Consider the following 21917-nt stretch of genomic DNA (forward strand, 5'->3'; position numbering starts at 1 on the left):
TTAGCAAAGCATTGTGAACCAAATTCAGGACGTTAAATTCAGACAAGAGCGCTAACCGTGACACTCCTCACTTTTTTAAAAGTACATTTTAATGTCAGAAAATGGCTTTTGCTACTTAAGAACAGTAAATGTCATATACTTTAAGACTTTTACTCAAGTAATATTATAAAAAGTGACCTCAACTTATACCAAAGTCATTTTCTGGTTCCTGGTACTTTATATTTAATGTTGTGAAATATCACTGACATTCAGAGACATTGTGATTGTGTCACACAAAAAAAAACCGGTTACATTTTCATCATATGCTGAGTGTAGTTGTGAAATACCGGAGTTACATCAGACAACATAACCTTGCATCTATGAATGTTACTTTATATTCTACTTTCACAGAATGAAAATCATGTTCATCATTCACTCATTCACTCCACCATCAAACATGAACCTCTGTGGAGTTTGAAGTGAAACATGAAAGTTATGATACACTTTACAATCATAGAAAAACAACAACATTATTAGTGAACTTAGTTGACATTCTGAGAACTGACACTCGCAAGCATGAAAATCAGGTAAAAAAGTACGAGTGCAGTAGAAACCGAGGAAAAGGTAAAGCAGCAAAAGAGAAGTGTCATTTATATATTATACATACAATTATACATAATACACACAATTATACACATACTTAAAATAATACAATTATACACATACATAAAATAATACAATTACACATAATACACACAATTATACACATACTTAAAATAATACAATTATACACATACATAAAATAATACAATTACACATAATACACACAATTATACATAATACAATTATACATAATACATAACATTATACAATTATACATAACAAAAACATTCTCACCAATTATAAATATATATTGTTGCACACAAAACATCATCCTCTTTAACATATGGAACACATTTTCATCAACCTCAGTCACAGAAACGCTCCATTTATATATACATATATGTATATATATATATATATATATATATGCATATACATATATACATATAGTATATACATTCTCAATGACGTCCATCTCCACATTGGTGCACAGCAAACATAACCAAAATCAAGAAAATCCAAACATGCAAAGAATGAAATCTGCAAAAAAAAACACTTACCCAACAACAATAATAATAATAATAATCATAATAATAATAATTATTATGATTATTATTATAACAATAATAATAAAAAGGTTTGTTTGTTTGTTATGGAAGTTTACCATGAATCACTTTGTGGCACAAAGAAAACACAAAGTTAATTCTACTGATGGGATAAATGCTTTCTGTCTCCTGCTCTGTATACACACAAATGCTCCCTCAGTCAGGTCTGATAGTTTTGCCTGACAAACAAATAATGTTACAAAACTGAAACTGAATTATACATGCTCATTCATATCAGTTAAGTACGACGCAGGAATGGAGCCATTCTGAAGAACAACATATTTAAGCTTTCGAGAATATTATGAGAATAAAAATATGATCAGCTGTGCAACATGGAGCATCTTGTGAAGTTCTACTTTGGTCTGGGCCTGACGTACATGGAAATACTTCATCATGTGTCACATCAGCACCACATTAACATCACTACTGAAGCGACTGTGTAAGATAGTGAGTCTCTGTTGTGGAGGAGAAGTTGTTATGTTAAATTTTTTTTATTGATTCTTATGATAAATGATTTGAATATTTTCCCTTCAGTATATTTTCCAGTCAGTGTGCTGTTGTCTGACACTCTTTTATCATGCTCACGTTTCACCATTTGCATGTTAAAAAGATTCACTTCCTCGTAGTCGTGATGGAACAGCTTTTTTTTTTTTTTATCAGCATTGTCTTAACAGGAGGTTGGAAGTGTGTAAGTGTGTGTGTGTGTGTGTGTGTGTGTGTGTGGCACCAGTCGTCCTCACCCAGACCAAAGCAGAGTGGAGACCCCCCCCCCCCCCATCCTAACCTCACTAATCCTAACCTCACCAGTGTGTTAAAAACATACCTATGGGTCATATTTAGGGGTTTGGCCAAAACAACCCATAGTTAGGTTTCACTTGGAGGACAGGTTGGACGTACAGCATTGAGACAGTGGCACTGAGGCAGTGTCTCAAAGACAGGAGGTGGAGCTGAAGAGATTTTAGTTGGGATTGACCAGGATGGACAGGATTAGAAATGAGCATATGAGGGAGAGCTCAGGTTAGGAGATAAAGTAAGAGTCAAGGTTGAGATGCTGACAAATGACAAAGGGAAAGAGGAAGACCACAGAGAAGCTTCATGGATGTTGTGAAGGAGGACATGACAGTTGGTGTGCCAGAAGAGGACACAAGGGAGAGGACAAGATGGAGGCAGATGATCGGCTGTGGCGATGATATCCAGCTCTATTCCTCAGTAAAACCAGACGACCTCCACAACCTTTAAAACATGTTTTAAAGGTTCTACAACTGAAGATCCCGGTGGGACGCCAGCGTCCTCTGGTCGTACTTGGAGGAAAATCAGAAATACTGTTCTACTGTATATATCAGGGTATGTAATAATAATCACAATCACATTATCTTCTTAATCTAATTTCACTATACCAGTGTGTGAAGTATGTGCTGTTAATGTCAGCGTTTGAAATGCGATAGAAATGCACATTTCAGTGTTAGGTGTATGGGCAGTGGCGTGCACAGACACCTGGAGGGGCAGGGGCGAAAATTAAAAGGGCACCTATTGTATGTCTATGGCAGGCATGTCCACAGTGTGACCTTGGGCACTGAATATCAGTCTTTATAAGGACACCGTTTTGGGATTGGAAACAAAGACAGGCACTCCTTCTCTTTCTTTATATTTTGCTTCAGAGGCCACATATGTATGTTTCTGTGCATCAGAGCGACACTGAGATATAACATGTACATGAGTGAAGGTAAGTGTGCATGTGTCTAATCTTTGTTAGGGATGTAAACAGGACAGTTCAATAGCTCGTATGTTCCTTTCAGAAACACACAGATGATTTCTCAGAATTCACTCCTGTGACAGTAAATCACCGGCTTCACAGTGTTTCAGTGAGAAGCTGCCAGTCCTGATGTTTGCTTCATGCTCAGTGATTTCTAAAAAGCTTGGGAGGTGTGTTCACACAGCGTGGGCGGCTGTTTCCACTCCTCCCTCACACCCACTGAACAACTCTGTATTTGAGTGATCATTAAACAGACCATTCAAGTCCATCATTTGATCAACACTCGATGTGTTTAATCACAGTTATTGACTCATTTGCTTGATCTCTTCTCTGAGTTACATGAGGTTGTGATAAGATAGATATGTCTGCACCTGTGTGTCTGTCCCTCCGTCGTCTTTGTGGCGTTGTGTCCTCTGAGTGGATTAAGTGGAAAGGTTTCTCTTAGATTTACTCTGGACAAGAGTTCTCAAACTTAACTAACATTTTACTGTCAACTATTTATTGTTCCACAGCCTCACCAATGAAATATCATCACAAACACAGTGACTGCTGTCATGACCCACCCCCACTACACTATTTATTGTATTTGTTATTTGTCATCTGAGTGATAACATACAAAACACTGAGAGCAGTCCTGAGTTGTACAAAGTAAGGTCTTCCTCTAACGCTCATGTCTCTCGGACAGAGGGGAGATGAATTAGTTTAATCTATTTATTGATAAATTCTTCTTCTGTATTTAGTTATTTTATATATATGTATATACATGCATACACGCGCGCGCGTATGTATATACATGCATACACGCACGCGCGCGTATCTATATACATGCATACACGCACGCGCGCGTATGTATATACATGCATACACGCACGCGCGCGCGTATGTATATACATGCATACACGCGCGCGCGCGCATGTATATACATGCATACACGCGCGCGCGCGCATGTATATACATGCATGCGCGCGCGCACACACACACACACACACACACACACACACATTAAACCTCTTGGTTTGAGCCATTTGACCTCTTTACACCCTCCACGTGGAAAACATCAGCAGCGTGTTTGTGAGACACCACGTCAGCCCTGCTCTGACATGTGGGTGGAGGGAGACACCAGTGACTTTCACCTGATAGAAAGCAAAATGTGACACGTGAGTCATTCACCAACCGTGTGTGACAGGAAGAGGAAGTCAGTGACATTTGAAAATGAAAATTAGATTTTAATACACACATTAAAAAGTGTTTTAATGGCTGTTGTTCTTTAAACAGTGTGACATAAATGTGAACATCAAAGTGAAGCTATTGAATTCAAAAAGATACTTCAGGATTTTAGCAGTGTGGTTGTGTGAGCACCAGCCTGAGACTGACTGGAAACTCAACTGTGTCCACAGAGAACACCAGCGATTTACAGGAGCTGCTGGTCCTCTGCTGCCTCGTGTGGTCACTTTGTGTTTTAAACACTGAAGTCACAGAAGACATTTGAACTTACTGATGGATCAACAACTCCTGTGTGCTGTGATGTAAAATCACTGATTTTCTCTGTGGTCTAACAATAAGATAAAGATGTTATTATTATTATTATTATTATTATAATAATAATAATAATAATAATAATAATTATAGCACACAACAGTGAGTAGTGACTTTGTTGCCACACTTCTAACAACCCTGAACTATCACATTTAGATGCTCAGTGAGATTAAAGTGACCCCTCTCATCTGTGTCTACTCCTGTCTTTGTCCTTGGACTTTTTCGGGGAGCGGCTGCGGCTCCGGTCCTTGTAGCCTTTGTTGCGTCCTTCTTTCCCATGTTTGACACGTGACTTGCTGTGTTTGTGGTCCCTGTCTCTGGAGCGGGATCTGGATCTGGATCTGGAGCGCTGGCGGCCTGTTTTCCTGTCACGCTGGCTCTCCTCAGTGTCCTGCACATGTGAAAAGACAGAAGTTAGTGAGCAACGGCAAAGGCTGGAACAATGATAATTAGGGCTGCAATTAATCTGTCCATTATTTTCTCGATTAATAAACTACGAGTTTGTTCCTAAAAATATCAGAAAATACTGAAAAATGTTGATCAGTGTTTAAGAAACCTGGAAACGATGGATCTGATCAAAGGTCACACACGACAGATGGCAAGTTCACATGAACACAGTGTTCATAAAATCATAAAATCATAAAATCAAAATGTGTCTGTAATATTTTAATGCAGGCTAATAAAGCTGGGATCACATTTATTTCTGATCACAACAAAGAGACTGAAGCAGACCAGGCTAAACAACCCAAACTGTAAGACCCTCTGCTTTCATGTTAATCCCAGTTTAACTGAGTCTGAATGTGGTTCACACATTATATGATGAGTGATAGATGAAAAAGAGACACATCTATCAGCAGATACATCAGAATAAAATCATCAATCTATCCAGTGTATTCTTGGAGGCACTAGTGGAGAGATGATCAGGCATGAAAACATGAAACTACTGAAAACAACTGTGTGGCTTCACGATGGCGCCGCTCCTGCAGTTTGAAAATCAGCCCATGTTCAAACTTAGACAAGTCGACCTTAGTGTCCCACATCACCAAGCTTTTGTTTGTCTTTAAACAATAATAACACATTTGTTTATAATGCACTTTCTATCAAAGTGCTTTACAGTAAATAAATAAAAACATACAAAGTGTAATAAAATGCACTAAAAATAAAGACTGATAAGAATACAGTAACAACATACAGCACTAATAACATGACACACTTAGACATTACACATGCACTAAAACAGTTAAACAGTAAAATGGGGGTAAATACTGATAGACCTGATTGTTCAGAGCTTCACCTGTCTGCAGTGATGGAGTTCATTTAGTTCTTTATTTTTGCTTATTATTGCATTAACCTTGTTCTTCAGCACAATCTCCTCTACTGCCCTCTAGTGCAGGGTTGCTAAACTCGTCTGTACCAGCGAGCCATATTTTTTAACATAAACACACATAGCTTGATGTTGTCATACATAAAAGTGAATGAAATATAATTCAATATCAAAACTGTGCAAAAAACACAAAAAGAGATATTTCACTTCTGAATAGGCAGAGACTTGAATGTCACTGGATGACATCACCCAGCTTGTGATGTCATCATCTCCTGGTGTCAGCTTTGCATCTCATCATATCATAGATGTGCAGAGCGCTCGCTCACACACTCATGGTTACAATTCAGCACTAGACTGTGCAGCCGTGTGTCTTAAATATAAGACACCTCATGCACATTAAATATTACACTCTGTCTGTTCTGGGACCCACCCAGAACAGGTCTGGGACCCACCCAGAACAGGTCTGGGACCCACCCAGAACAGGTCTGGGACCCACCCAGAACATGAGAACCACTCCTCTAGTGAGCACGAAGCTAACAGAGATGTGAGGCTGGCAGAGTTTAGAACCAGGTCATACACACACACACACATCATAATGTGTGTGTGTCATCATAATGTCACCAAAGTCACAACACTATTGAACAGTATTATGGTGTTTGGTTAAAGCCATTCAGTGAGAGAAAGTGTATGAGGAGAAAGTCTGTAAAAAAAATACCTTGTGTTTCTTGGACTTCCTGCTCTCTTCATCACCAGAATGATGATGATGATGCCTCTTGTCCTTGTGCTTCTTCTCCAAGTGCCGCTGACTTGTCTCCTCGTGGTCGTCATCCATTAGCAGTTCATATTTGGAACTTTTGGAAAAATGAAGGACAATTCCATGAAGCTGGTGAAAAACATTTGTGACAGGTTTGACATCCTGTGGCTCCTGAGTTGCATATGACTCAAAAGACATTTTTTGTATATTTTCCTATCATTGAGTTTCACATACATGAAGATCAATCACTAACATCTGCCATTTCTTATCCTGTCTACAAGAACATCAACACTGCACACATTAGTGCACAGAGTTAGTCAAGACAGAGACACTCGACCACATGCTGCTGCTGCTGCTGCTGCTAGGTTTAAACAGCTTTTCATAGAGGAACTCATTATTCAAATATGTGATCAGCTTGGGTTGGACTTGATAAGAGGCAAATAGTGAGACTGAGGGGCAAATAGTGAGGTAAAAACCCTCTGCAGCTCCACACAGAGAAAAGTTTGTGTCTACCATTCCAGACACTGTGTTGAAAGTCAGGGAGTGACAAAAGTGGACACACAAGGATACTCTTGTTTAGGCTTCATTTGGTCCTTGAGAGCAAGCTTGGATCGGTTTTCCACGTCCTTCTCATAGGCCTTGAAGTCATCTTTAGTATACTTCCCACCTAAGAAACAGAGAAAACCATCACTTTAATTCATTCGTTTCTTACGTAACAGTGAGGAGAGCAACAACCCTGAATACAGAAATGTGATAAGGAACTCAAGCAGCTTTTTAAACCATCTCAATTGATATTTATTTGAATGATCGGATAAAGATTTGAAGTTATTTAAGGAACAGAAATGCTCTGTATTCATAAAGCACTTTCCTAGTCTTGATTCTGCCTAGTGTCTTCTTTCCCAAGGACACATTAGCATGTAGACGAGCAGAAACACTGAGTGATGAGTCTCTTCAGTTTATTCCATTATAAAACAGTTATTGATGCATCTTGATACATTAGCCCGCATGTGGAGGATAAAGCAGTAGAAGATGGATGGATGGAACATGGTGTATTTAATGTTCTATAACTGAATAATAACATAGATTGTATTCATTCAAATGGAACAATAGAAAAATGGTTTAGATTTTTACAACACATCCGTTTAGTGCAATGTCTTACTTTTCATTTAGACACACACGTTCAATGATTAGAGCAGCCACACACACACACACACACACACACACACACACACACACACAGCTGGCATGGCTCATGTAACTCTGGTTCTTTTGGAAATAAAGGTCTCACACGTGCATTTCACAGATCTGTCACAATAAGACACAAACACAACACGTGTTATAAGTTATTAAGTAAGCGCTCAGGCTCTTCACTTACTTCATACATTTGTTTTTGTTCCAACAAAGCTTTATGGAAAGTATTTGCAGGACTGATAAATTAAAAAAAAAAAAATAAGCCTTAACATGAACTTTTATTGAAGGCTGCCATTTTGTAGCACCATAAAAACTGCATACAGCAACGCAGGAGCGACACCTTTGTGGTAAACCGGATACTGGTTTGGCCCCAGGCCCAGTTCTAGCCATCAGAACAAAAAGATGATAGAATGAAAACAAACCTTTCCCTTTCCACTTGATTTTGGCCACTGACTGACTGAAGTCCACATGAATGCGCCGATCATCAATCAGAACATTGTCCATTTTGAAATATGCCTTTTCACATTCGTCTTGCTGTGGAGTCACAAACAATATACAGGTGAGACAAGTAAATATCACACAATTCACTGGGTAATTATGTTCATGAACATCGCAACCACTGATACAGCGATCAATGATTACGTCTTCTGTTGTTATTTATTATTGTTACATATGTTATTATAGGTTTTTTTTACATACACCGATGACTGTCGACCACAAGGACTTCTCAGTCATGACTTACAGTGTAATTTAAGATGTTTTTAATGGTCAGACTCACATAATACACAAGGATGATGAATCTATCATGAGGGAAGCAGAAGTGGTTTGAAATGATAATCAACATCTAACTAAAACAATGACAGTAGTGTTGTAATACACAGCTGGTATGTCACCTGTATCCTCATGTGAAAGCCACTCATTCAGTGACAGATCTGGGTTTCTCAGTAAGTCATCTGCCCATTTTAAAGCACATTTTTGCAAATACAGCGATAATATTACGAATTGCAATTATTTTGGTCAAGATAATCACTCCACCGCTAATGTGAGATTTCTGTTTTCACCTTACTATTATGGGGTTCTGAGTGAAAAGTGATGAGAACAGGACATGGTACACACTTAACTGAAAAAAGAGGAGACGCTCACCTTATCAAACTCGATAAAAGCGTAACAGAGGGAATTTCCAGTTTTCCAGTCTCTGATGATCTCACAGCTACACAGAACAGTCAGAACAGTCAGAATACAGTATAATGCACAACTATGGCCAAAGATAGATAGATATTTATTCATCCCCCTGGGGAAATTCAAGTATCCAGTAGCTCACACAGAAGCATCTACTCTTCACTTCGAAAGACATTAAAATACAGCAGACTTGCTGCCACTGAGAAGGGCACGTGCTTGTACGCTAATGATTTCTAAACAAAAATGCGTCACCTTTTGATGAGGCCAAAGCGTGAGAAGATGATCTCCAAGTCCTCATCTGTGGTGACAGGGTTCAGTTTGCACACAAACAGCACGTTCTCTGGTGGCCTCATGTCTGCATCAGGGAGGTCGCCCACCTGGAGGAACGAGGGACAGAACGGTGTGGAAAAGTCAGTGGAAAGGTTTTAGCAGAAGTCTGAGAGCCGTTGTTTTTCTTCCTCTCACCATCTCCAGCAGGATGGCCTGAGTCTTGGCCTCTTTCTCCTTCAGCCTCTCCTCAAGCTCCTCAGCCTCCTTCCCAGTCGTATCGTCAATCACTTCATCTGCACCAATTCTTCCACTCTGCACAAAGTAAACACAGTAGTCATATTATTATACTTTATTACCATATTTACATCATTGTTTTTGCAAATAACTGTGTACACTGTTACCTTTAAATTGTTCATTGTATAACATTATTATTGCTCTATTCATTTGTATCTTTCTTCTAAAAACAGCTTCTTGCAGACTGACAGGTTTGATGCTGCCTTCTTAAATCTGCAGTTGTTATTTATCCTACAGCATCATTTACATCAATAAAAGCACATCTTATCTTTTTGGAACCACACGCAGGTTGGTTCTACTCTGACGTACTGAACCCTATCATGTGTACTCACATCCAGCTGCTCTTTGGTGGGCTCAGGAGATCGATCAGGCACTGGCAGGTCGGGAGGGTCATCGAATGGGTCCTCCAGGATGACTGTGTGGTTTATCCTAAAGGGGAACATTGTATTTCTTTGTCTCAATGCAAATTCAAAACGGAGTTCTTTCATTTATTTCCAGTAGACCCGTCTTTCTAATGAGACTGATGTTAACACTGAATACAATAATCTATTCAGTTGTTTGTGTGCCATATTCTACAAAGACAGTATATGATCCAACTCACCTGATATCCTGAAAAGGAACAAAGTCCTTGTCAACAAAGGTCTCATTGATTTTGGCCAAGACATCCATGCCTTCAGAAACTTCCCCAAACACAGTGTGGACTCCATCGAGATAGCTGAGGTTCTCACCTGTGGTGATAAGGAACTGCAGACAAGAATAAAAACAGATCACATAAACCCTGGAATTCTCGGACTAAAAATTACATATGGTTTATACTTTTAAAAAAAAGCATAACCCATGTATACACTTGCCATTACAGCTATCACACCAACAAGTCCCACGCATATAAAGAACGTTAAAACCTGAATCCGTGTAAATAGCAGGACTTTGAAACGATAACCTAGGATTTATTCAGTTGATCAGGAGATTCATAATAATATACATTAAACAACAAATAATTACTTGATTATTGTTTATTGTTGTGCAAATGTTCATGGTATTTACCTGAGAACCATGCTGATCGTGTCCATTGTTCACCATGGACACAGTCCCGCTCTTTTTGTGTTTGATTCGTGGCACTTTCTCCACATCAAAAAAGCTGGCCTGGTCCCCATAGAGTTTGCTAATCACAAAGAGAAAATCTGTTCAACTTGGTGTGTTCAAATAAAATGAAAATCATTTTTAAAAGACACTTAACGACGGAGACAGTGATGACTGACCTATAGATTGATTCTCCACCACGGCCGGTACCAGTGGGATCTCCACTCTGTACAATGAAGTCTCGCTAAAGAGGAGACAAACACATTGTGTCACATTTGCTTGTCGAACACTCCTTGAAAACAGGATGGATGCACTGAGGAGGTTACTGTGCACTGTTACACTTACACGAGAGCTTTCAATAGATCCATTTTTGAATACAAGCGGTCTTTAACTGATATTTGAGGCTTTGTAACGTATGTTTTTTCTGGTAATGACACATAGGACTGCTGACAACTATTCTGAGAATTGTAGACACACGGTCACTGAGAACATGGATGCTGCTGCTGCTGCTGCTGCTGCTGCTGCTGCTGCTGGGGTACCCCTGAGCAAAGAACCCCCAAGTACTGCTCCTGTGCACAGATCACGTGTGTTTTGCACGTGATGTGTCTTCATCTGAAGTTTGAATCAACAGCTCAGTCTTACCTGGACATTGTGGACGAGGCAGTAGTTGTAGTACTTTATCTTGCACAATTTCAGAAAGTTCAGGGAAGCTGCAAAAGAAAAGCAGAGAGGCTGAAATGAAGCGGAGCTCATAATGATATATTTGGATCTTTTGAATATTCCAATGTTAAGTGAAGCTTCGAGACAAATGAAGAAAGTCACAAGCTAACAGTCTTAGCGTGCGCTCCGCTACAGCGCCAGTCCGCTTGTTATCTTATCTTATCTTATCTTATCTTATCTTACCCCGCAAACAACCAGCAAACATACTCAACTACCGTCAACACAAAGGACTCAACAAGTCTTACTTTTAGGTCTTTCGTCTGTGTACAAATCAATCACAATATCGCCCAGTGTTGTTTCAAGGAGCACCGCCATGGTTAAAATCCCAATCTCGCGAGATGAAAACTCGTTTGTTCTTGTTCTTTACGGTGGTTGGCGTTCAGCTTTTGGTGCATGACTGCCACCTACCTCTCAGGGGCGGTATCAATCAAAGTCTGAAGTCTGAACTGAATGCGTCATAAGAACTGAGAACCTTCCCTTTGGTGCTTTTTATTCTTCTTCCCCCCAAAATACTTTACTTTAAACTTTATTTAGAGAAAATAAAAGCATTGCGTGTATTAATAGGCACAACATGTAAAAGAACTTCAGTGGGGATGAAGTTGGGTCATCCTAGTACAAGAACAGTAAAGTAAACTAAACTAAAAAGGAGCACAACAGAGCAAGGTTAGAATCATATGAGCAGAGAATGAGGAAGATTTAAATGTGTACTGTCTTTTGGCCTTTTTGTTGTTTTTATCCATTATTTTTAATGATGTGAAACAATTAAGTGAATATGGTATTTACCAAATAAACTCACCAAGTTAACAGTGTTAGAATCATATAATATATGATATCATTATAGGTAAACTGAGATATATTGTCTATTTTCATAGATAACCAATGTTCAAAGGTTTCCACATCTGAAGAACAAAATGAACATGGGTCAACTCTCTTGTGTAGAAAGTAATTTACAGGGTATTTGGCAGATTCTTAAATGGGTTTCTTTTACTTTAGGGGGGATTGGGTGAGTAATCTAAACAGAAAGGGAGAGTTTTTGTAAAGACAGTTCTAAATCTTCTCTGATTACACATGAACTAAACTTTTGTTTGTTTGAAATCCAAGTTCATTCACTTCAATTTTACCCAATAGAATAGTGTCACCAATGTTCAAGGTAAATAGATGCAATATAATACAATATAACCTGAATACAACCAGTCACAATTTGTGTAGAGTGGAGAATATACATTTACTGTCTTAATCATTTTGGTGAAATGTAAACAGTGTGAAATGTGACAGTGGCAAGGGCAAATTAGTCTGGATAACCCATCTGTTACCCATAATACATATTATTATTATTATTATTATTATTATTATTATTAATAATAATAATAATAATAATAATAATAATATTGATAATAATGTAATTTTAATATTATCATTATAATACGTAAATGTCTCCCCTTCATCTTTCCGCCCCGCCCACCATTTGTTTGGACATTTAGCACGCATGCGCACTTCGCATGTATTGCTTAACGTTATTGCTAAGATAGCTAACGTTTCGCCGTGAGCTAGTGAATAGACGTGAACACAGAATGGCAGAACTCTTCGTGCGCGTTCTTCTCGTCGTTGGTTCAGTCACGTGTGCATCACTGTCGCCTCTGAACACGGTAAGGACCGAGGTGGCTAACACATGAGCTAACATGAGCTAACACACTGCGCTAGTGTGATGGTGCTTGTGTTAGCTTAGCTCTGTAGCTCTGTAGCTCTGTACAGTCAGTGATTACAATGTGCGTGTGTTGTCCTCGTGTTGCTTGTAGGAAAGTCTCGTGATTAACGTGACCGCGGGGACAGTGGCGGACACTGAGCTGCAGCAGTCCAACAACTTACAGGTGTGTCCAGTAGACTGATGGATGGATGGATGGTTGTCTGTCTGTCTGTCTCACACACACACACACACACAGAGAGACAGGTGTAAATGACCAGTGGTGCTGTTTCCTCCCTCCAGATAAATCTGAACATATCTGTGAGTGAAGAGCAGGTGATGGTCAATGAAGTCCCAGTAGAACTGTCCGAGGTCACCAGGTTCAACTGTCCAGCTCTGCTCTGTGAGTGCTCTTCACTTCACATCACATCACATCACATCACATTAGACTTATTTCAATCATGACATGAAAGATGACGTCAAACATCCATCATTTTCCCCACTTCTCTATTAAATAACCAAATTGTTTCAAATATCTTTATCACCACAAAATAAAAACTTGTGTACAATCCAAATTAATCAAATGAACAACTATACCAAAGGTATTTATAGCCTGAATATTCACCCCATCATGTTTTAAATTAAATGACATTTAGAATCTGAATACTTTATTAATCCCTTTGGGGAAATCGGGTGCATTACATTTGCTCCTACAGATTTAAAGTAGGGCTGCGACAATATCCGATTAATCGATTACTAAAAGTACTCGATTCATCTATTAAAAAAAACTCATTAGTTGCAGCCCTAATTTCAAGTAACAAAGCTGGATTTTGCTCTCCTACATTTTACAAACAATGTTGTTCCTACAAGTGTTAGGTTACATTTGCTGACAAGACAACAGTACCAGTAAACTCTGAACCATGTCGTCAATTATAGCTCAACATCAGAAACACAATTTGTCTGTCACATCCGTCCAGGAGATAAATGGGAGAAACCTCAGGAAGAAGAGGGATCTCTGTGTCAGGACAGACAGACAGACAGACAGACAGACAGACAGAATATCAGATTGACACTAAAATGAAGAACATTGTGAGCTTCACCACTCACACAGCGTGTTCCGAGGAAGGAAGAAGAGTCTGAGTTGCAGTGGAAAATAATCCTTTTATTGGTAATAACAGAAAAGTCCATCAAAAATAACTTAACAGAACACAGCGGCCGCTCTCGTTCCCATTTCTGCTCCCTCCTTCTGGACCCAGACTACTGCAAGAGACCAGAACCAGGTTACAAGTGTGCTTATATCGCTGACTGATTACCTGATTCTGTCCAGCTGTCTGATCACCAGCTGAGCCACTCCTCCCTCTCTAACCACACCCCACTGCCACAAACATGAATGACAGTTATTATCATCACTATTATCTTCTATATCATCTTGTCCAGAGTGTGTCATCATGCCACTTGCCCCATCACCATCTGGAGTGGGTTAAGTTTGAAGTGTCTGCCACAGGAGAGGAGCTCCCCTTTGATTAATAGGGAATAATCCCATGTTTGTGATTGGACGGAGCCTGATCACCAAGTGCTTTATGTGTGAGGAGGAATTCTATTGTAAATTGTACAGGGAGCCGGTGTAAAGAGATTCTTCTCCTGGCTCCGGTCAGAACCCGTGCTGCTGCATTCTGAACCAACTGAAAACCAAGTCAAAAGTTCTTAATGTCTATGAGATCAGGTACAATAGCCTATAAGTCTATGTTATAACACTTTATTTTTCAATACATTAGTAAGAAAAAGTAGAACTTTACCATAAAGTGTTGTAGTTCTTTTTGAGGCATGGACTCCAGTGTCAGTGCAGGTGATGCAGACGTGCTCAGACATTCACCGTGTTCACCATCAAAATCATCTTTGAATGATGAAATGTTGTCAGGAAAGAAAATAAGGAATAAGAGAAGAAGACACTTCAATATAAAATAAATAATAATTGTGCTGTCAAGTTCACATGAGCACAACTATTTACATAAGCAGCAGAGAAGTATTTTATTATGTGACAGCTGGCTCATTGAATTAGTCCATTCTAATGTATTGGTTCATAGCGACAGTCTGAGGGATATCATATTATTATATATATATATATATATATATGATTATATTATATTACATTTTCAATAACTTGTTAAATGCTTAAAAAATATCACTGTGACAGCAAAGGGAGGCAACTGCAGTGTAATGTTTCTGCAAATACTGTATGAACGACTCACCGCCGTCACACACGTACTCCGGGTCCTCAGGTCAGAACCTGGAGGATATATGAAGTTAAGGTGTTTGGAAGGACTTGTGGGATTCAAACTCGGGTCTCACTCAGGTGTAGAGACAGACAGGCACAATCCAGTAAGGTTTGAAGCAATCAAAGTAGTTCACCAACATCCATTAACGTCCAAACGTAGAAATCCAAAGAGTCAAACTTGAAACTAAACAGGAGTAAAAACTAGACTTGGGCTCAGTAACCAGGTAACAAAGAAACAACACTCACGACCTAGAGCAAACACACAAACACTCAGGTGGCTTTTAAACGAGGCTCAGGTGAACACAATCAATCAATCAATCAGTGACTATGGTAAACGTGCACACTGAGGACCCCACATGGGCAAAACAGGTATTACAGTCCAAAAAGGTCAAATGACGGGCAGCCGTCATTTTTCCATCATTGTGCTCATTGATAGGTACAAACTCTTATGTCTCCCCCATGTTACAAAGGTTTTTACAGTATTTTCACAATTATCCAGACCAGAATAATTGCAAGTCACTATTAGTGCAATAAATAATGTCTTATTTGGTTTGTATAAGCTTTAAGAAGAGGAATAGATGAACTCGTGTTACTAATGTTACAAAACATATGACTTAGGTTTGTTTGTTCCTGGGACAACTAGAAATAGGTCACTAGGACTGTATGTTGAAGTTCAACACATTCATAATAACCACAATAAGCGTGGTTTTAGCTGCTGTGTGTGTGTGTGTGTGTGTAAATATCATATCTTGTCCTGTCTCGATTAAAATGAATTTATTTTAACTTGTGTGGTTACACTGTTGTCTAAATATTCCCTCTCTATAACACTAGATAACATAGATGAATCAGTGATGAGAACAATAACTGTGTGTGTGTGTGTGTTTCCCTCCAGTGGACAGCATCAATGGAAGCAGTGAGTTTGAATCTGGGGACTTGGTGTCCACCGTCACCAGGGTGATGGTGAGCCAGAACCGTCTCTACAGCAGCTCAGACCAGGTGTTGGCTCTGCAGGTGTTCAGTGAAGTCATAGAGATGGAGGGCAAAGAGGTAAACACCTGATCCTCCTCCTCCTCCTCCTCTTCCTCCTCACACCTGATCCTCCTCCTCTTCACACCTGATCACACGTTGGTGAACACTGCTATGATGAATAAACTAATACTTAAGTGCTGTGTTCACTGCTCATGTAGACACAGACACAGCCTTTAATCTGACTACATCACCATGGAAACGTACACTGCCAACATAATCTGGTCCAGAGCAGATTATTTCTACATATTAGATTTTCTCTCTGTCTCAGTGGGGACGCACAGATCGTGTTAGTCTCTGTCTCGGTGGGGACGCACAGATCGTGTCAGTCTCTGTCTCGGTGGGGACACACAGATCGTGTCAGTCGCTGTGTCGGTGGGGACACACAGATCGTGTCAGTCTCTGTCTCGGTGGGGACGCACAGATCGTGTCAGTCTCTGTCTCGGTGGGGACGCACAGATCGTGTTAGTCTCTGTCTCGGTGGGGACACACAGATCGTGTCAGTCGCTGTGTCGGTGGGGACACACAGATCGTGTCAGTCTCTGTCTCGGTGGGGACGCACAGATCGTGTCAGTCTCTGTCTCGGTGGGGACGCACAGATCGTGTCAGTCTCTGTCTCGGTGGGGACGCACAGATCGTGTCAGTCGCTGTGTCGGTGGGGACGCACAGATCGTGTCAGTCGCTGTGTCGGTGGGAACGCACAGATCGTGTCAGTCGCTGTCTCGGTGGGGACGCACAGATAGTGTTAGTCTCTGTCTCGGTGGGGACGCACAGATCGTGTCAGTCTCTGTCTCGGTGGGGACACACAGATCGTGTCAGTCGCTGTGTCGGTGGGGACACACAGATCGTGTCAGTCGCTGTGTCGGTGGGGACACACAGATCGTGTCAGTCTCTTATCGTCAGTGTTGGAACAGAATATCCAACGGAAGCTACAGTCCTGCTCTCTGTCTCCCTCTGTCTCTATCAGTGGTACTGCAGCCTCACAGCGGAGTCTGTTCTTCGTCTTCTCTTCTTCATTTCCTTCATCTTTAGGATTCATTTGAAATAAACTGTCAGAGCTTTTCCGTGTGTTTTCACATGCTTTTCAGGAGCTAAGTAATAAAGCCCAGTGTTGGCAGGTGAAGTTACTCACTGAGGTCAGTGTTTGAAGATAAACACACACTTTTACACATGAGTGTGTGTTTGTAATCCACAGCATTTACAGCAGACTTTGTTTAATGTAGCCTTAGTTTGCTAATGATCAGCTTCAGTCATAGTTCAAATCACTGATTTTATAATGCTGAAATATTTAGGTCCAGCAGCCCGACATGTGTGAGGTGAAGATTCTGATGAGTCCAGATTTCCAGAAACTGGCCCAGTTTATCAACGTCTACCCTATTGGACACAGCGAGATCTTCAGGGTTCCCAGAGAGAACGACGTGGTCGTCACCAATCCACCAAATCCTCGGAGAAGTAGGAAGACGTGTTGATTGTTGTCATGCAGACAAACTGGAGTTCTAATGATATTGTCATTTCTTCTGCATGTTTTCAAATCAGACGAGGATCAGCTGATATCTCAGACCACCAGTCAGTACCCACTGAAGCACACAGACACCACCCAGGAGGAGACCGCAGCTCCAGGGAAACTCCCAGAGACTCCTCTACGTATGGATCCGGACCTGCTCCATGACGTCAGATACCAGGAGTTTGACGAGCGAGAGCAGAGCCAGTCGGATCGGATTCAGATGGGAACTCCGCCCACAGAGCTCATGTCATCTTACTCGGTAAGTAATGACTGATGCTGGTTCTGGTCCATTCATATTTCCTCTGCCACGTGGAGCCGTGTGAGGTCGACTGATGTCAGCGTTAGAAATGAAAACATCCACAAACAACAGGGCACATTTGAAATAACACCAACAACAGCGGCAACAGTAATACTAACCATATAATACTGTTGGGGAATTATTAACCGTCATTATTATCATCAGAGCAGAGAAGACAGGAAGAACTCTCTGACAGATGTGCAGCGTAGAGGAGACAAGTGTTCTTATAGAACTACAGTGTTATTTAAACATGCAGCAGTGTGAGGCTAAATTATAGCATCATAATGATACTGATAATGATACTGATAATGATGACAATGATAATAATGGTAATGATAATAATGATAATGATGACAATAATGATGATAATAATACTAATAATGATGATAATGATGATAATAATACTAATAATAATGATAATGATGATAATAATAATACTGATAATAATGATAATGATACTGATAATAATGACAATGATAATAATGGTAATAATAATACTGATAATAATGATAATGATGACAATAATGATAATGATGACAATAATGATGATAATAATACTAATAATAATGATAATGATGATAATAATAATACTGATAATAATGATAATGATAATAATAATAATGATACTGATAATAATGATAATAATGATGATGATAATAATAATAATAAGAGAGAGAGAGAATGTGTGAGACAGTGTGTGAGTAGTATGAGGAGAGCCACCTTTGACCCATCTCCACCCAAATGTAATTATTCTGGAGCCACAAAACCTACTTGAGCCATAAAATGAAGATCACATCTTGTATAAAGTTTTCTATATAAATATAAGAACTAAAGTTTGTTGCATTTGAGAAATGTAAGAACTGATGACTGATGAAAGTGTGACCCACTTTGAAATGAATAAAACGATGCTTGGATTTAATGTCGCTCACACTTGAGAAAAGCTGCTGGCAAACGTTTGTGGATCCAAATAAGTCCTTTGTTCTGTTGAGTTTTTAAATAACGCATGTTTTTAGTTGACACTTTTATTTATGGCCTTGAACTCTAAACAAGACAAACATTTAAACCCAGTTTTGAAGCTGCAGGGAGCCTGAGCCCACTGTAGACCTGCCCCTGTCCTTGAAAGCCAATCATGAGCATGATGTGTGTTATACGTGCTGCTGATGAGACGTCCGTGCGTCCGTCCCGTCCTCAGGCCGTGTGTCAGTGGATGGAGCAGCTGCGGGAGCGTCTGAGGCGTTTCTGCTCCGAGTCCCTGCCTCTCTTCTTCCTGGTCATGTGGGTGGTAGTGATCGGCGTTGCAGGGTCTGCGGTCATCGTCAAGATCCTGGACATGTTCTTCCCTACGTGTGAACACAAGTGAGTGTGATCATGAGCTGCTGTCACTGAACACGTGAGCCCCGCTAACTGTTTCTCTCTGTTTGAAGGCACATGTTCCACATGAACCCCGTCACTGTCACGGCAGACGATGAGAAGCACACTCTGTTGGAGAGCATGGAGAGCATAGAGACAGAAGCAGAGGAGGAGGAGGAGGAGGAGGAGGAAGACAAGAATCAGGATCCTTGAATCAGGATCCACTCAATGATTCCCTTTACTGTCACTTTGTTCTTGTTTATTCTTCACAGTGTCAGCGCGGCCTGGATTTGTCTCTCGCTTCTTTTCTGATTCACTTTAGTTTGCCCTCAGATTTGCTCGTGTGATGGAAACAAACGGCGTCAGAGTCTGTGAAAAGTTACGCTAATTCCATTAGAAATGACTAAAAGTTATTTAAAACTTGCTGTTTTCCTGTAGAATGTCACTTTTGAAGGCATGTTTGAAAAGGTGAATTCACTCAGCGACTTAGCTTTGCACAAAGGTGGGAGAAGAATAGCATGACATGGAGCCAAGTGCAGTCACCATGAGTGATTATTATCATTATTATCATGGTGAGCACAGTGACTTTTCCATCATGTTTTCAGTGTTTGATGCTTTTATCCAAGGACATGAGCGTTGTATTTGCTCAAATGAAGAATTGTTAAAAGTCTTATTTCATTCAGTTTACGTCACATCAACACTTTAGTCCAACTGCGCACACACACACACACACCAAGGAGACGACGTTTAAACTGCAGTGCTGTAGGGAAACATGTAACCACAGCACCATCCATCTCACTGTTTGCTCTTTGTTTTTCTGTGACGTAAAGGTCAACAGGAAAGAGATACAGCGCCACCTATGGAGGTGGAGTCAGATGGAACTGTGTGTCACATATGGAAGTGTGAACATTTGTTTTGTGACTCTTAAAGGGCATTATGGGTAATTATGTACAACAGCAACCCTTAGTGTTTCAAACAAATGTAACCACTGTAGCGAGTAGTTGCCAAAGTTTGTAAAACACTGAAGGAGCTGCTGTGCTTTCATCACCTCACTGATGCAAGACTCACGTTGTTTCGACTCACTCTGTTGTGGAGTCACACAGCAAAACAGAAAGTTTAACATTTAAATTGTGAACGTATACTGGCTCCACCTTTGTTATCATGATTTAAGTCTAACATGTTTCCTTAATCTCTGATGACACACATTTTATGAACCATGAAGACCTTTAATGACTCTCCATTCAAAGATGGAGATGTCAAATCTTCAGTCAGTTTTAGTAAAAGCAGACAAAAGGACTGTAGGTGTAACAAATGAAAGTGAAGTGCACGTCATCGCCGTTCCTGTCAGGTACGAGTTTTCCTCTAAAGTTGACCTTTAAAGGAGCAGGCACATGAATATCACTTCTTTTCTTTCATGAAGAAGAGGTCATGTTATATTTGTTCACCACTGAGAACATGAATGGGCCTCATTTGTTTGTCACTTATCACTTCAAGGAGAACGACTCTAATCAGTTTGGTTTGTTTTGTGTGTGGATTCAGTAATTGCACATGAGTGAGTGAGTGAGTGAGTGAGTGAATATGCACAGTAAATGACTAATGTCTGCAATAGAAATTCATTGTTGGATTAACAGTAACTACTTTAATGCACATGGTGAATGCTAATATGACTCTATTCTGTATTATTTTGTCAAATGAAGACGTTATAGTTAGAAAGTTTAAATCAGGTGCACTTAAAAAGACGAGCCCCTCGAAATAAAAGTTTTTGTGGTCTTAATTACAGCGACAGTATTTCCACTTACTGTGCTGAGCTTTGTTTCTGTGTGTGAGACACCAGATGACAACAAAGTGGCGTTATAGTGTTATTATTATTATTCTTAGTGACTGCACTTGGTTTTGGAGGAAAAGCTGCTGCTGGGTGTTTTGGTTTTGTTTTTCTGTCCCAGGCTTCAGATGCATGAGGTGCTGCATCAGCAGGAGGTGCATGTGTTAGTGCAGTGAATGCAGTTTGCTGTGCGGTCAGTCATTCTCACTCTTACTGCATGACAACTCCAAACTATACGAGCAGATGCCCCGAGTGACACAGTGGGTGAGGGCAACAGTGGATGGACGACACACGGTCACATGTATTTAAAACAACACATACTGTAGGTTTCCATTTGTCGCATTAGTGTGAATCTGTATATCTGTCTGTATTACAGTTGGATTGTGTTTGGATCTGCTCATTAAAAGCTTTCACTATGACCATGATGCTGTTTTCTCCTTCCCTCTGGTTGATATGGGTATTGTGCATAAAGTGGACATAACAAAAGCAGCAAATATGTAAGTGTGGTATATACTGTATATCTATATATATAATGTGTGTGTATATATATATATACACACACACACATTATATATGTATATATATATACACACACATTATATATATATATATATATATAAAATGTGTGTATATATATACACACAGTATATATACACACGTGTCCCTAATCCTC

At 40.0% G+C, this 21917-nt stretch overlaps 2 protein-coding genes across 2 annotated transcripts; one reads left to right on the top strand and one right to left on the bottom strand.

Annotated features, from left to right (window-relative positions):
• Positions 1-4140: 4140 nt before the first annotated feature.
• Positions 4141-11662, bottom strand: ppil4 (peptidylprolyl isomerase (cyclophilin)-like 4). The gene is made up of 13 exons (XM_058612585.1): positions 11534-11662; positions 11211-11278; positions 10748-10812; positions 10533-10650; positions 10090-10232; positions 9821-9917; positions 9390-9506; positions 9177-9301; positions 8889-8955; positions 8168-8279; positions 7125-7221; positions 6516-6651; positions 4141-4867 (listed from the first exon to the last, which is right to left on the bottom strand). The coding sequence occupies exons 1-13, from the start codon at positions 11601-11603 to the stop codon at positions 4661-4663; spliced, it is 1422 nt and encodes a 473-aa protein (XP_058468568.1). The 5' UTR covers positions 11604-11662; the 3' UTR covers positions 4141-4660.
• A 1112-nt stretch (positions 11663-12774) lies between these two features.
• On the top strand, positions 12775-19845 carry ginm1 (glycoprotein integral membrane 1). Its single transcript, XM_058614070.1, has 8 exons — positions 12775-12934; positions 13085-13156; positions 13273-13372; positions 16137-16291; positions 17563-17722; positions 17807-18033; positions 19265-19428; positions 19497-19845. The coding sequence occupies exons 1-8, from the start codon at positions 12860-12862 to the stop codon at positions 19633-19635; spliced, it is 1092 nt and encodes a 363-aa protein (XP_058470053.1). The 5' UTR covers positions 12775-12859; the 3' UTR covers positions 19636-19845.
• Positions 19846-21917: the final 2072 nt, after the last annotated feature.

Source organism: Solea solea, chromosome 17 (assembly GCF_958295425.1).
Source record: "Solea solea chromosome 17, fSolSol10.1, whole genome shotgun sequence".
NCBI classification, from domain to species: domain Eukaryota; kingdom Metazoa; phylum Chordata; class Actinopteri; order Pleuronectiformes; family Soleidae; genus Solea; species Solea solea.

Bases quoted from the DNA above. Each gene is read 5' to 3' on its own strand.
- ppil4 (XM_058612585.1), bottom strand. From the start codon at position 11,603: ATGGCGGTGCTCCTTGAAACAACACTGGGCGATATTGTGATTGATTTG. The intron at 8,956-9,176 runs GTGACGCATTTT...TGTTCTGTGTAG, and splicing joins CGCTTTGGCCTCATCAAAAG to CTGTGAGATCATCAGAGACT. The intron at 6,652-7,124 runs GTATCCTTGTGT...TTTTTCCAAAAG, and splicing joins CAAATGAAGCCTAAACAAGA to TTCCAAATATGAACTGCTAA.
- ginm1 (XM_058614070.1), top strand. From the start codon at position 12,860: ATGGCAGAACTCTTCGTGCGCGTTCTTCTCGTCGTTGGTTCAGTCACG. The intron at 12,935-13,084 runs GTAAGGACCGAG...TGTTGCTTGTAG, and splicing joins CACTGTCGCCTCTGAACACG to GAAAGTCTCGTGATTAACGT. The intron at 16,292-17,562 runs GTAAACACCTGA...TGAAATATTTAG, and splicing joins TAGAGATGGAGGGCAAAGAG to GTCCAGCAGCCCGACATGTG.